Below are 14,704 nucleotides of genomic sequence, written 5' to 3' on the forward strand. Positions count from 1 at the left end.
GGGGTGTCACAACCCCGCTTGCTGACCAGTTCGCTTTCCTGGGGCCCCTTTTCCAGGAGCAGCGGGCGTGACCCCCGGCCCGCCGCGGGTCCCGGACGCGGTGCTCCCGGTGGGTCCCCCAGTGCCCTCCCGCATCCCCGCTCCGGCCCGAGCCCGTGGCTCCGGCCCGCAGCATCTTCCACCTCCCCGCGGAGCCCGAGCGGCGGAATTCCAGACCTCTGACATCAGCTCGACCTGGAACCTCCCCGAGCCCGAGCCGGAGCGCGGGGGCGATGGGCAGAGCCCCGCGGGGCAGCGCGGCCGGCCCGGAGCCGCGGCGGGCCGAGCCCGGCCGGGTGTCCCCCGCCCCCGCGGGCCCGGGCTCTGCAGGCGGGCGGCGGGGCGGGAGGGGGAGCCCGCGGCCCGGCCGGGGGCGGCGGCTCGGCTGCTCCACCCGCCCGTGTCCGCAGGTACGAGCGCCCGGCCGGCTCGGGGCTCCCCCGCCCGCCCGTCGGGACCTTCCGCCGCTGCCGCCGGAGCCGCGCTCCGGCCCCCGCCCCGCCGCCCGCGCTCCCGGCAGCGGCTCCGCCGCCGGGTCGCTGCCCATGTCCCAGCTCTGCTCGCCGTCCACGCTCGCTGCCGGCACGGCCGGTGCCCGCCTCCGCTGCGGGGACGCCGCGCTTTGGAAACCTTCCCGGAGCGCGCGGGGGTGCTGGCGCAGGTCGGGCGATTACATGCGGACACTTCACTTTCAGCCATGCCTGCCTCGGGAGCTCTCTGTCTGCTATAATTTTCTCCCTTTGATCTCCCTGGATCCTTTTTCGGGCTGTGGAGCTCCGGTTGCACCTACCTGCCTGCTGCGTGTGTGCTAGAGAGAGTTTTCCTCTTTTTTTAAATACTTTTTTTGGTTAGAAATTCCGATTCTATTTTTTTTTAAGACCGAACCCAAACATCATCAGAGAGAGCCACACGGTTTTGTTAAACTACTGGAAATAACTTTTGCCTGGGATTTACAGCAGGATTCCCTCCCGGCCCGGCCCCTGCGGACTCCAGCAGGCTCACTGCCTAACAGGTTTGCAAAGTTTTCTTTTTTTCTTGTATATCCTCTTTTCTCTCCAGAGCCATGCGATCACTGTAACTTCAGTTTAATCAAAAACACTTTCTGTCTTAATTCTCCCAGTTATGAAGACTCGTCGATGCGTTTCATGTGACCTTTGGGCAGACCGTGGAGCTTTCTATTTTATTTTGTGGGGCCTTGAGTCAGGATCTTCTTAACGTGTGCTTGGAAGTGGTCATACCGGAACTGGGGCGCGCACAGAAATAGTGCGAGAGAAACCAGATACGCCGTAACTTTCTGCCTGATACCTGTTGGGCTTCGTGTCTAAACTTTGGCAGTGTTTGGGAGCCTTTTTATTTCCTGGGAACTTCCAGCCATGAAGAGGAGCTCTGTGCTTTATTAATGATCTTTGAGAACTCTACTCGGAGTCAGACTGTGAGCTTGGATTTCTGAGGGAAAAGTAAAGCTGATCTCCAAACTTGAATGAAACGCTTCTGGCATGAGGAAGATGGAAGGGATCATCTTCGTTTGGAAGGGAACAGTACTGGAGCAAGCCTTCTTGTCACCATAAATTCAAGGAATACCGCCTGCCTAATTTCTGGGAAGGATACCAATCGGTGCAGATAACATTCAAGGTTGTGCTTATGCTGTGGGAAATGCTAGCAAGAAGGTGAGGTGTCTCTGGAGGATATTTGGGATGGATATTTTGAACCTGTGGGTCTTCATAACTCTTGGCCAGGAGACAGGAGGCCTCCGCATCCACGGGGAGACCTCCCCGTGCCTCATCTCGGTGGGACCGAGGAGTTCCTAATGCTCCCTGTGCACCCAAACTGACTTCTTGCTTGCAACCTGTTTCGCTGATCCTTCTGGATTTATCTGCCGGAGGACAGACTCACAATTTAGGATTTTGAATTTTTTTTTTTTAGTTTGTTTGTTTAAAATATGCCTCTGAGCTCCCGGCGGCCTCTGAGCACGTGGCACGGGGCAAGAGGAGCGGCGATGGCGAGAGCCGGCGTCGCCGGGGAGCCGCGCTGGCGGTGACCGAGCCCCGCTCTGCGGCCCCTGGCTCTGTCCGCAGCCGGCTCGGAGCCCGGGAGCGGTGCCGCCGGCCGGGCCCGCCGCGGTGAGGACGCGTTCCCGAGCGGTATGAGCGGCCGGAGCCCGCTGCTGGTAGCATGAGTGCTGGCCCCCAGGTGCAGCTGGCTGTCCTCTGGCCTTGGCTGCTCATGGCGACCCTGCAGGCAGGACTGGGCCACACCGGGCTGGCGCTGGCGGCGGCCGTGGAGTCGGAGCGGGCGGCGGCGCAGAAAGCCATCATCAGGGTCATCCCGCTCAAAGTGGAGCCCATCATCCTGGAAGGGGAGTTCGCCAGCGTCGCCGAGGTGACTCCGGCCGAAGGGAAACTGCTCCAGGTAAAAGGAGCGGTGCCTGGTCGTGTTCCAGCGGCCTCGCCACCCGCCCCAGCCTGTCCCCTTTCCCTCCTGGCTGCCCCGGCTCCCCGAGCGGTGCCTTGGGTTCCCTGTCCCGGCGTGGATTTGTGGCGCGCTTCGTGCGCTGTCCCCGCGGGTTTGGTCACAGGGGCCGAGGGGACAGCATCGTGCTAAGGGCTGAGCCTTCCTTCGGGGCCGAGCTGTGGCTGCGCCTGATTACTGCTGAATTGTGGATGCGGTCGGCTGATTCCATAGAGATTATTTCGTATCTTAATTGATGTTATAAAGCTGAGTGTGTCAAGTCACATGTCGGGATGTGAAACATCTGACAGAAGACAGGATTAGCATTTTTTTCCCTGAAATTCATGAGGTTTTCCACACACTCTGCCGAGGTCGGGGTTCTGTTTCAGCCCCGAATCTCATCCTGGCTGTGCCCACCAGAATCCCTGGCCCTGCTTGTTGTTGCTTGTACCTAAAGGGTGGATGTTACCTACACAGGAGCTCCAGTGGTGTCACCACCAGGTACTTTTATAGATGAATTAATGCTGTTCTCTGGCCTTTATTAAGGGTAATCTATTAAGGCCACAGGTATCTCCACACCTGGGCAGGAAGTGCACGTGCTGCACAGCCAGAGCTGAGCCATTCACTGAACAGACCCATCTCCTGCACACACTTCATTTGGAGCTCAGTTTCCTGAGACCTGGTGTGCATTTTCTCCATTCTGTAGCTCATCTGCTTGGCAGTTGTGTGCTTTATTCTTGAGAACAAAAAAAAAAAAAAAAAAAATTACAGAATAGCCTGCATTAATATTAAGTCTTAATTTTCTCCTGGACTTTTCCAGGCCTTTCTAAATGGGGTATGTTGAAATCTTAATTACATTTGAAGTCTGGAAATTTAAATGAAAGTAATAAATTTTGTGTACTTTAAGAAGAGAAGGACAGTTGAGCCAGCTTTAGAACATGGTCACCTGTCTGAAAGTGAACATTGACAATTTGTGACATGAATAAAGCCTGCTTTTCCATGCCTTTTGAACTCCTCAGGATGAAATCTCTGCTATAAAATTATATTACCAGGCTAAAAAAAAATCTGAGACAAATGCATTCAAGGTCCTCTTCTGTTGTGAGGCAATGTCCAGGAAAGTCAATATTTATTCCTTACTAAAGCTACAGTGGTGTTGCAACTGAGCACAAAGTATAGAGTAGGACCTTTTGGAAATGGGAGGATGATAACCTCTCCTGAGGGATGTGTGGAGGTTTCTAACCAAATGCAGCAATACCAAGTGGGAATTTTGTGCCATCACAGCAGCACCAACCAGGTGTTTGGAATAAAAAGCTGTGAATAGTGTCCAATTTCATCCTTTAAAAGTCATCCTCCAAATGGAGAGGGCTGGGGAAACTAATCCAGCCTGTTGAGTTTGAGCACAACAGACACTGACCTGCCCTGGATGTGTTTCAGGCCTTGACTCTGCTACTCTGTGTGCTCAGGTGAGCTCCTGCTCCACATCCCACTGGATCCAGTGCAGGAAGTCCTGGTTTTAGCTGGCAGCACTGAGACAGGGGGTCAGGCTGTGCCTCCTGCAGCAGGATGTTTGCCTGGTGCCAGGCACTGTGCTCTGGGAGGACTTAGCCAAGTGTACGTGTGACCTCTCCTGCAGATCTCATGCTGTGGTTTCTAATTCTGCTGCTAAATATTGAAACTTGGCCTATAAAATGACGATGTTAGAGTCGTTTGGGTCCTGATCCTGCAGTGGGTTCTTACCTCTGGAAAGAAAAAATGGGAAATGGGGATATAATTCTCCAGGTACAAAAGAAGTAAGAAATTAGTGGGATGTATACTTTTCAGTTTGCTTTTAAATAGTGGGATATTAAACAGACCAGAATCAGGCTTTATTGGGACATCTCGTTTTGCACATGGTTGTCAACATCCCAATCTTGCAAAAACTTTAGGTCATGTGCTTAACTTTGATGTCACTGGAACTCCTACTTAATAAATAAACTTATGGCTGTGCATGCGTACCTGCACAATTGCTTCTTCAAATGCAGTTTAGGGACATAACATGGTACATTTACAGTTATTGAGTCAAGAAGTGGGGTTTTTACAGCATTTTTGGATAGGTCTTGGTTATGTCAGACTCTGTAAGGTGCTGCAGTGGGCCTGTCCAGGGGAACACAAACTGTAGAACTTAGCTTGGAAGAGAGGCATGGATGGCCCAGTCCTGTTTCCAAAGCAGTGCGCTCTTCTTTCAGAGGCAGAATAGGATTGCCCAGCAATCAGTGGGACAGAGTTGGCCCTGTAGGCAAGTCAGGTTTTCTTTATTATGATTTATAATTATCTTCATAGTACTCTGATCAATATATTTTTAGAAATGCATTCTTAATTTAATACAGAAAATCCTGCACGCAAGTGATGGAACATCACCAAAGGTGCTTCTACCAGAATGTCTTCCTGGTTTCGTTTCTCTTTGCCCTATTTTCCAGGATCACCTACAGAAATGGACTTTGATTGTGGTGTGTTACATCTTAGAAGCCAACTTTAGCAATATCCTCTTTACCTACAATAAAAGAGCCCCAGCGTTGAATTCCCCCTCCCAGCCTTTGCCCTTGTGAGTGGTTTTGTGGGAAATCTCTGTATGTCTGTTGTTGCCCAGTGGGCAAGCAGGAAGATGCCAGGGAGCCGCCAGCCCTGCCAGTGTAACCCCAGCAGTGTTCCTCTGGCACTCCAATGCTGCTGCTGCTGTGTGATGCAAAGGGAGAGGAATTTCTCAAGCAGGCAGAGCCACTTAAGCCTTTATAGGTCAAAAAACCAACACCTCAGACTTCTTGCAGAAATCATCTCCAGGCTTGTGCAGTGCTCCAGCTTGTTCAGAGAGCTCTGAGCATTAACTCTTGCTGGACATGAGAAGAACCTGGGGAACTCACTGGCAGTTTCCAAACTGGAAATTTGGGTTTGGAAGTTTAAATTGGGAAGGAATCCTTTCCCTGTGAGGGTGGTGAGGCCCTGGCACAAGTTGCCCAGAGCAGCTGTGGTTGCCCCTGGATCCCTGGCAGTGTCCAAGGCCAGGTCGGATTGAGCACCCTGGGACAGTGGAAGGTGTCCCTGCCATGGCAGGGGGTGAACTGGATGAGTTTTAAGAACCCTTCCAACCCAAAACAGTCTAGGATTCTGTGATCTCTGCTGGGCCATTGTAGGAGCCTGAACTGCTGTTAAAAGTTCCATGGAAATCAAAACCTGGCCCTTTATTACAGGTGGAGGAACCAAAGCTTTTAGACAAGTAGGTTGGAAGGAACATATTTGGAACTTACCAACAATGGACAATCCATGAGCAGCTCAGGATTTGACATGCCCTTGGAATTGCAATTCCCGTGGCTGCCAATTAACTCCCTTTCACAGGATTGTTATAGAGATTTTTCAACTTTTTTTTTGATACTTCTGCTGCTCTATTGACTGATTTTTGAGGAATAAGTCTCGTTTCCTTCTTGCCCTTGACTCAGTCTCCACTTGTTACTGGAGCGAGTTGATGTTGGTTTGAAGGTAGATAGGAAAATAAGGAATGTCTTGGAAAGAAAAGGAGACAGTCACTGGAGGGAGTTGCAAGAAGATTTTTCTAATTTGAATTACAACATGTGCAAATCTAATTGTGGAAGAAAAAACCCCTTTTTATTTGAGATATAGTTCATCACTTACAGTCTTGTTTAGGACAGTTCAAGGATGATCAAGATTCAAGGATGCATTATTAAAATTGAGCATTAATATCTTTTTGAGTGTGTATAACCCCGATCTTCTACACAGGGGAAAAGATGATTCCTTTAGTCTGTGCAGAGTGGCAGGAGTTGGTACAGTCTCTAGTTCTAGGGTATTTGAGAAAAAGTGTTAAAAGTTTGGGAAAAGCCCCTTTGAATGATATTTAAAAAGAGATGGATAACCTCACATTACTACAGGGAGGGCAAAGTGATCAGCAGTCCCAATCCCTTCACATGCTGACACATAGAAAATTCCTGTGCATGTGTGGGACAGTGGCACAATCTCACTGAGCAAGCAGTGTGTAGAACTAGTCTTCCCAACATCCATTATTTCATTGCAAGTCTCACAGTACTTTATTCCATTTCTGTACAAACTCAGCAGTTTCATAATGAGGGGATTGTAGGAGAAAGTCAGCTTTCACTTACCCATGGAGTGCATTGTTTTAACTTATCACTGCAGGAAAACACCTGAAGAAATTAAAAACACAATTGAAGAAACCCACAGAAAAAGCTCCCTAAAGGCTCTGAACCCCCAAACCAAGGATTATCCTCCTTCCTCGTCTTCTCCCTGAAAAATAAATTATTTAAAAAACATTCAAATTGATCTGTTTAGGATGTATTGAGTGAGAATTGGAGGAGGAGCCTGAATCGCCTGGTTTTTTAGGTGGCATGTACCATTCAGAAGGAGAAAATCAATCACAGATACAGTTAGAGGAGGAGTGTGCTGTTCAGAACAGCAGTGATAATTATCCCATGGAATTGCTGCAATGAACCTTAAAGGATCACCCTGGACAATGGAGAGTGTTCCCAGTGTTGCAAGTCACATGCATTTGGAATTGGAATCACCTCCTTCAATGCTCACAGAGGTTTATGCTCCCAACCCATCCCAAAGTAAATACCCTAGTATCTTCTCTACTCCAAGCTCCTGCATCAACAAAGGCATGTTGAGTGCATAATGTTGACAGAGAAGTGAGAAAGTTGAACCAAATGATTATGGGGACTTAAATTACGTGTGAATAAACTGGTCAGATAGCACAATGTGAGGCAGTTCAAAGGAGCAGTTTCTGCCTCTTGGAACAGCTCGTACTCGTGTACACAGACTTGACTTAGCATTAAGTAATGTGCAAGAACTGCCTCAGAAGCAGCAATAATGGAGCCACTTGGCCTCACTGCTGCACAATAAAAATGGGTGCCTAAGTACCAAAAAGTGTTACTCTGACACAAACCATCAACAGGAAATTGCACTGAAACACTGAGATGAATGGCTCCTACAGAGGAAAAAAAACACACTTTTTTACATTGCACGTAGACACTGTTCAGGAGAGGCTAAGACATTTGGAAGTGTATAGCCTGGAAAAAAGAACTTCCGGGGTTACCTGATCATGGCCTTCCAGTACCTGAAGGAGCTGACAAGGAAGATGGAGAGAGACTATTTACAAGGTCCTGGAGAGACAGGACAAGGGGGAATGGATTCAATCCAAAAGACAGTAGATTAGATATTAGAAGAAAGTTCTTCCCTGTGGGGGTGGTGAGGCCCTGGCACAGGGTGCCCAGAGAAGCTGTGGCTGCCCCTGAATCCCTGGAAGTTTCCAAGGCCAGGTTGGATGGGGTTTGGAGCACCCTGGGACAGTGGAAGGTGTCCCTGTGAATGGCCGGGGGTGGAACAAGCTGAGCATCAAGGTCCCTCCCAGCCCAAACTATCCTGAGATTCTATGAAAGTAGAAGCTGTCTTGGGGAACACACAAAGCAGTGACTCAAAAAGGCTGTAGCCACCCAACACAGGGACATTGGTAGTGTTGAAGAAACCAATTGGCCCAAACAGATCTCTTAGAAATTGGATGTAGAGTATGAGTGCCATGTTGGTAGTGTCCAGTGTAACCCACAGTGTGGATTGGTTCAATGTTGGTGCAGGATTTAAGTGTAACTGGAAGGTGAGCCGTTAAAATCCAGATGTAGAGTAGGAATCTCAGAGTTGGCTGCTGGAAGAGGTTGATCTTAGAGGCTGTTTCTGAACCTCCACCATTCTCTTGAGCACATACAGAGGCTGAGCTGGAGCTTTCCATGGTGTGTCTTCTCCTTTCCTCACACAGAAAACGTGTGACAGGAAACTGTTCCCTGCTTAAGGACTTTAAACCTAAATCTCCTAGCTTCCCAGTGCACCATCTGGTGCTGGTTGCAGTTGAATTATTTATGACGGTGGGCGCAGATCCATCTTGAACTGAAGATTTTCAGTACTAAAAAGGTGACTGTTCTGGAGACTCAGGACTGGAGCAGAGATCTGTGGTCAGGAGACTCAACCCACAGGGCTGGAGTGAGTGACAGTCAATAGAGGACATCTGGCCATGTACAGGCCCTGGAATACATCCAGGGAACAAGTGGACATTTCCCAAAGATAAGCTGGCAGAGGGGTGAGATTACGGGAGAAGGGAAACAGGCCCCTGTGATGCAGGCTGCAGCCAGGCTGAATTTATGGTAGAATGATCCTGAACCATTAGAGGAATTTTCTTCTGTGCCTTCATGAAGTGAAAGCTTTGGTGGGCATTTCCTGTTGAGGAAGGCTGTTCTGAACTGCATGTGAATTTATTATTTTTAAACTAAAACCTTCAGAATTGTCAAAGTAATACAGCACCAACTCAGTATGATCAAAGAGGGCTCTCTTGAATCAAACTGGATTTTGGACAAAAATTAACATGCATTTTTATTTAATATATCTCTGTGGCTTTCCATGCAGTGAAACATACCAAAAACATGCCTAAAATGTTCGCAACCTTGCCTAAAAGCTTTCTGTGGACTTTGCCCAAAAGTCATAGTATGAAAACAAGCAAGTTTTAACCTAAACTGAGAAAAGTAATAAGTACAATGGGAAATGTGCAGTGTAGTTTGATCTTCAGGTCTATCATCTTCAGTATAATCAACAGTCTATGTTGCAGGGATTGCCAAGGGCCAAATAAGTGAATTTTTTGGTTATAAACAAAGCAGAAATATAAAATAAATCTCAGTACAAGGGAATATATCACATTTCAGTAATGCACATTCATATTTTATTGCCCTTTTGGTCTTTCCTCCATTCAAGATCTCGCTCTTGGCTAAAGCAGCACAGGTGTAATGTAGACAGAAGTGGTGTGGATGGTCATGGTGGTCTCTTCTGTCTTTGAGTTCTGTGATTTATGACTTAGTTTTAATATCTGTTTATTTTCCCCCTTATTTCCCTGGCTGTAAAGAACAGGAAGCACTGCACAGCCTTTCATTTGCCCACAACACTTTCAGGCTGCATTAAGGAATTGTAATCACATCTCATGCTTCGGAGCTTTGGGCCTGCTGCCAGCACGGCTCAGGCGGGAGTTGGCTAAGAGTTGGCTTGGGACGTTTTCATCTTGTTTTTAGGAGCATCAAGGATTGGCCTTACTTCAGAACAAGGCACTTAAACATGTAGGTCAGTGTTCAAAGGTAGTCGAGAGAAGATTGGTTTGAATGTGCTTAGGTTGTATGGGTTACTCCTGTGCTGCCAGATTTCTGTGGAAGACTCTCTTCCCCCCTGCAGCCACCCCATTCAAATTATCTACAATTTTGGGTGTGTATTCTCTTTCCGTGCATGTTGAGATCTGAATCATCTGCCTAAATCAACGGATGTATTCTCACCTCGTCACTTCCCCATCCCTGAAGGGTCTGTTGAGGGCATTAGTGGCCCTTTGATCTCTCTTTTGTTCTCCATCTCAGTAATTTGGTCTCCAGTGATCAAATGGGTTAATCTAATGCTTATTATTGTGCTTAGCATCAGGGTAGTGGCAGAGATGTACTGGATTGTCAAACACAGCAGTTCTGACTGGGGAGTTGAATAAATTCCTCTGGCCATAAACTCTGTGAAACAAATCAAAAGCTTTTGACTGAGTTTGGTTATGACATGTTACTTCTGAATGTAAGTAAAGCAGTTTGGGGATTAAATTTGCTTTGCTTTGGTAAAAGGTATGTGAATTCTAGTTCAAAGTTACATGAAAGGATAGATTTCAACTTCCTACTTTCAGAGCTCCTCAGCAGCTGTGTTTCCATGGGGTGTGCATTGGACAGCCACTGTTGGTGCCGAACTGTAGGAGGGACATGTCCATTGCAGAAACTCAGAGAGAATCACCCTGGGATTGAGTTGATCCAGATGTAAAAAATGAACAGCACTCTAGTCCTGTTAGAGATATGAAACAGTTCTCCTTACAAAGGCCAAAAAGCCAAAAAACAGAGCAGGGCAGGCACAGTGTCTAGAAAGGGTATGGGGTGATGGCCACATGGCAGAGCAGAAGAGACAAGTTCTAGGGAGTGAGTGGAGAACACTGGCTCTTTCATTAGTTGAATTTTGTGCAGGATCCTGCACCAAAATGTTACTTTCAGATTGTTTAAATATAGGGAATATCTCTGAGGATATGAAAGTCAAATAAGAGAGTGAATTGTGATAATTCCTGTAGCTTCCTGTGTGTCAGTTTGAATCAGACGTTAAATCTTGGCAAGTTAGTCTCTTTACACAACCATCCAGTGTAGAGATACATACAGCTCCAGAAACCCAGCCTTGACTACTTTTTAGAGTAGTAAGAGAGATAGTGTTTGTGTTTGTGTTAGTGCTCCAGTCCTGAGTCCTGTTCCTTGCAAAATGATCTGAATAACTTTTTGTTTACTAAGACAGTTCTATTCTAAAATAAGTGGAACCTCCCCAAGGTCCTGAAGAGATAAGAGTTCCCCTTCTTCTGCTTGTGATGCTGTATCTCTGCTGCTAAGTATCCTGTTGGATGGTACTCCTGCAGCCATGCTGTGGGTGCACATTGTCCCTGAATGTCAGTGCTGGACACTTCTCTCCAAACATTTCCCTGGGGCCACCAAAATGCCACTGTCCTCCCCATTACCCTCTGTTTCACCTGGCTTCGTTCACATAACATGCCTCAGGCCATATAGTCCCACTCAGGTATTTTTTTTTCCTCATCTGCTCTCTAAAATGTCTTTTTTTAATCTTCTGTAATTTTCATCTTGCTTAGAATAATAGTTACTCTCGTTGCTTTTCTGTGTGTAGCAGTTCACAGAAGGGTTTAGGCTGTTTTGTGTCAGCATTTCCTTCCAACACTTTGCTCTCCTCAGAGGGATAATCTGGTCATTCCATTGCCTCCTTAAGAGGACCTCTGACCTCTCTTTTGTCACTCCAGGGGACCCAAAGCTGCTGTTTGTAAACTTTGCCCAACTTCTCCGTGAGCAAAGCACGTCAGATTTAAGTGATGGACAAACCCCGCATGCTTGTACAACACGCAGCCCTTATGTTAAAAAAGATCATTAAACAACTTGTGTTGGTTTTTGGTTGAGAAACCACCATTTCATCATTTCTGGCACTTGCACCTGGTTGTGGCCTGAGTTGGTGGCAGCTCTTTTCTTTGTGCTCCTTCTCTGGCTGCCTCTTTTGTGGTTGCTTTCTCCACAGAACAAACTGGGGAATGCCATGCTGGCATTGGCCTTTTCCACACCCTCATTCAAAATCCTGCTTCTGAAAAGCTACTCTGGGACAGTGACAATCATGTACTTTATTCCTGCTGAGATGTTAAGAGGCCAAAAATCATCCACAGTTGTGTTTTAATTTGGAAAAGGCTGACATGAAATCAAATAAGGTCATTCAGAGGAATCTGAGAGGGCAACCAGGAGTTGCATCCTTTGCATCAAAGTGTTTGAGGACACAGCAGTAAGAATGAAGATAAAATGTACCTCTCAAGAAATACTTGAAAAATGAAAAAAGCCTATCAGGATACCTAAACATAAGAGTAAGAAAGTATATAAAAGCATCCTGGAAAAGCAAGAAATTTGGTAAAATTAGAAAAAAGACGAACAGCCTAAAAATGCGTGAAGACAGTGAAGAGAGAAGAAATAACTTGAAAATGGTAATGCTAGATTCTCTTCAGTCACAAGCAGAACACTCACCTGACAATTGGTAGGATCTATAAAAAATTAAAGTCTAAAAGCTGTGCTTAGGGCAGCTAAACTCCTAGCAGAAAAAATGAATGCAATTCTCCTTGTTCTTTCATCTGTCTCAGGCTGAAATGTCTGGAGATGAGATGGTGATGGAGATAGACATAATTACCACTATCAGTCGCTGGGATCAGGTGGTATTCACCCAAGGACTGGGGAGGATGAAATCATTGAACTATTAACTTCTCTATGAACTCTTATTTAAAATCCCTGGAAGGTGGCTGATGGGGTTCCAGTTTTCTCTGAGCTCCAATCCACAAAAGCTCAGAGCAGTGTGTTGTAAAATGGTAAGCTGATAGAAATTATAACACAGAGTGCTACGAGTAGATGTGAAGGAGTCAACAGTGGCATCAGTTGGGCAGGTCTGGCTGAATTTCCCAAATGCAGAGGCTTCCAGAGAAACTAAGATGTGGATTAAGAAGGAGGCTTCTGGATAAATAATTATTGGAAGGTAAGAGGCAGGTGGAAGGAATAACTAGCAGACTTTCCCTTTGGAAGGAGCTGGTGGCTACAGCTGTGTGTGCTGTAGCTGTGCTATCCCAAGTGTTGATGAGCACATGGAAACAGGAATACATGGTAATATTCTAGAGCTTTCCAATACACGATCTAATTAGAAGTAATGAAGACACGGTTCATCTGTGAATCATTACATGACCTTATGAGACCAAATACTTCAGAAGAACATGGAGAATCAGTCATTTTTTTACATTCAGGTGATGGGCTCTAATTTGCCCATTGCCACAAGTGTGTCTTGTGATTTTAACAGACTGGTCTGTGCAAGTGTCAGCTTGGTATGTGGTGGTTGTCATGAAGACAGAGGGAACATTAGCAATGAAAATGAGAGAATAAACCAGAGAATCTCTTAGATCTCCTGTGGAAATCCCAGGTACATCCAGATGTTGAATCCTGTGTGAAGTTCTGTTCCCTACAGCTCTAAAAAAGCAGTAGCTGTATTGGAAGATGTTTGGAGAAAAACATAAGGATAAAAGAAAGCATAAGGTGTGTTTTATCCAAAGAAAAACAAACTAACTCTCTGCTGGCTGGAAAAGAGGCAGCTGAATGGTGATACGGAGAAGATCCATAGAGTTGTGAATAGGGATTGACTGTTAGTTTCTCTTCATATGAAAATAATGGGGCATCACATGAGGCTACTAAGAGTCAGGTTCAAAGGGAAGTGCTCTTCAGTCACTGTACAATTAACATGTACAATCCCTTGCTGCAGGAACTGCTTTGGATGCTGAAAGTTTACAGAGGTTCAAAAACCACTGGAACTAATGAATGGGAGAAGGCTTCATCAATGGCTGTGAAATAACAGGTCCCAGCTTTGCCTCTGGGAGTCTATAAAATATCAGAGGCTTGGAGAATGCCTGTGACAGAAGCCCTACAAGCTTGTCCTGTTCTTACTTCTCCTTCAGAAATCCAAATCAAGGCAAAGATGTTGAGCTGCACAGACCTTTGGTCCAAATCCTCCCCTGCATTCTTCTCTCCTGCAGAAACCTTCCAGCCCAAGCCCCACTGCCCTCAGCACCAGCCCTTCCAGCCCCCTTCTGCTCTTTTGGGCAAGTCTGGGAAAAACTGCCTAAGTACCTCCCTCATTCTCCATCACTGAGATGAAGGTCAGTTCTTTGTTCACATAGAAAGCACTGGAAGGTTCCTTAGGTTCAAGTATTGAAAACATGACAACCTGGCTTTCAGTTTCATGGTGCTGTCAATCAGCATTTGTATCTCTTGGCACTTTGGCCTTCATATCATGGAATCTTGGAATAGCCTGGGTCAGAAGAACTTTAAATATCATCTTGTTCCAAATCCCTGCCATGGACAGAGACAGCTTCCACTAGACCAGGTTGCTCCCAGTCCTATCCAGCTTTACTGAACACAGCATTTTTATTCTTTGTCACCCTCATCATTCGTGATTCCTTAACTATGTTCCACTGATGGGATAATAACTCTGTGTGTGTATCTCAAGCAACAAAACCTGGATCTTTGATACCTTGCAGAGAGTTTGAGTACAGCACATGCTCTCAGCAGTTATCTTCTAAGAGCTGTATCTCAATAACAGTCAGATATTCCTGCATTTGAAATAAGAGTTTCTCTACTTATTTGAGAATATATATTTTTTGAAGATCTGTTGGCATACTCCCCTTTCCTTGCCTAGGGAATGAATCAAGGTAACCTGCAAATATCAGATACTTCATCACCAAGAAAACCAGTTGATGTGGAATCATAGAATCATTTAAGTTGGAAAAGATCTTTAAAATCATCAATTGTAACCATAAACATTTATCTTGAAACAAATAGGACTGAGACTACTGGGGAAAAAAACCCCAGCCATGGTCCTATGGCCATCAGCTGAATTACTCTACACTGCTAATGGAAGGAAGCCCCTAAATTTGCCCTGAATGGCCATAAATACTTTATGCATTTTAGAAAGATATATTTTACTTAGAGGTATCAGATAAATAAATCAGATAACTACTTCTGTGACATAAATTCTTACCCCAACTAGGACGTCA

General features: G+C 46.2%; 1 protein-coding gene across 1 annotated transcript in view; it reads left to right on the plus strand.

The window, feature by feature from the left end:
• Positions 1-708: 708 nt before the first annotated feature.
• Positions 709-14,704, plus strand: part of RNF43 (ring finger protein 43) — a 59,572-nt gene continuing 45,576 nt past the window's right edge. Inside the window, exons 1-2 of the mRNA XM_071447851.1 lie at positions 709-1,051; positions 1,160-2,448. Of these exons, the coding sequence (XP_071303952.1) occupies positions 2,212-2,448 (237 nt within the window). The 5' untranslated portion in view covers positions 709-1,051; positions 1,160-2,211. The remainder of the gene's footprint in view (positions 1,052-1,159; positions 2,449-14,704) is intronic.

The sequence above is a fragment of the Agelaius tricolor genome, unplaced genomic scaffold, assembly GCF_023055355.1.
Source record: "Agelaius tricolor isolate 1412-34295 unplaced genomic scaffold, bAgeTri1.0.p SCAF_25, whole genome shotgun sequence".
Classification (NCBI taxonomy): Eukaryota; Metazoa; Chordata; class Aves; order Passeriformes; family Icteridae; genus Agelaius; species Agelaius tricolor.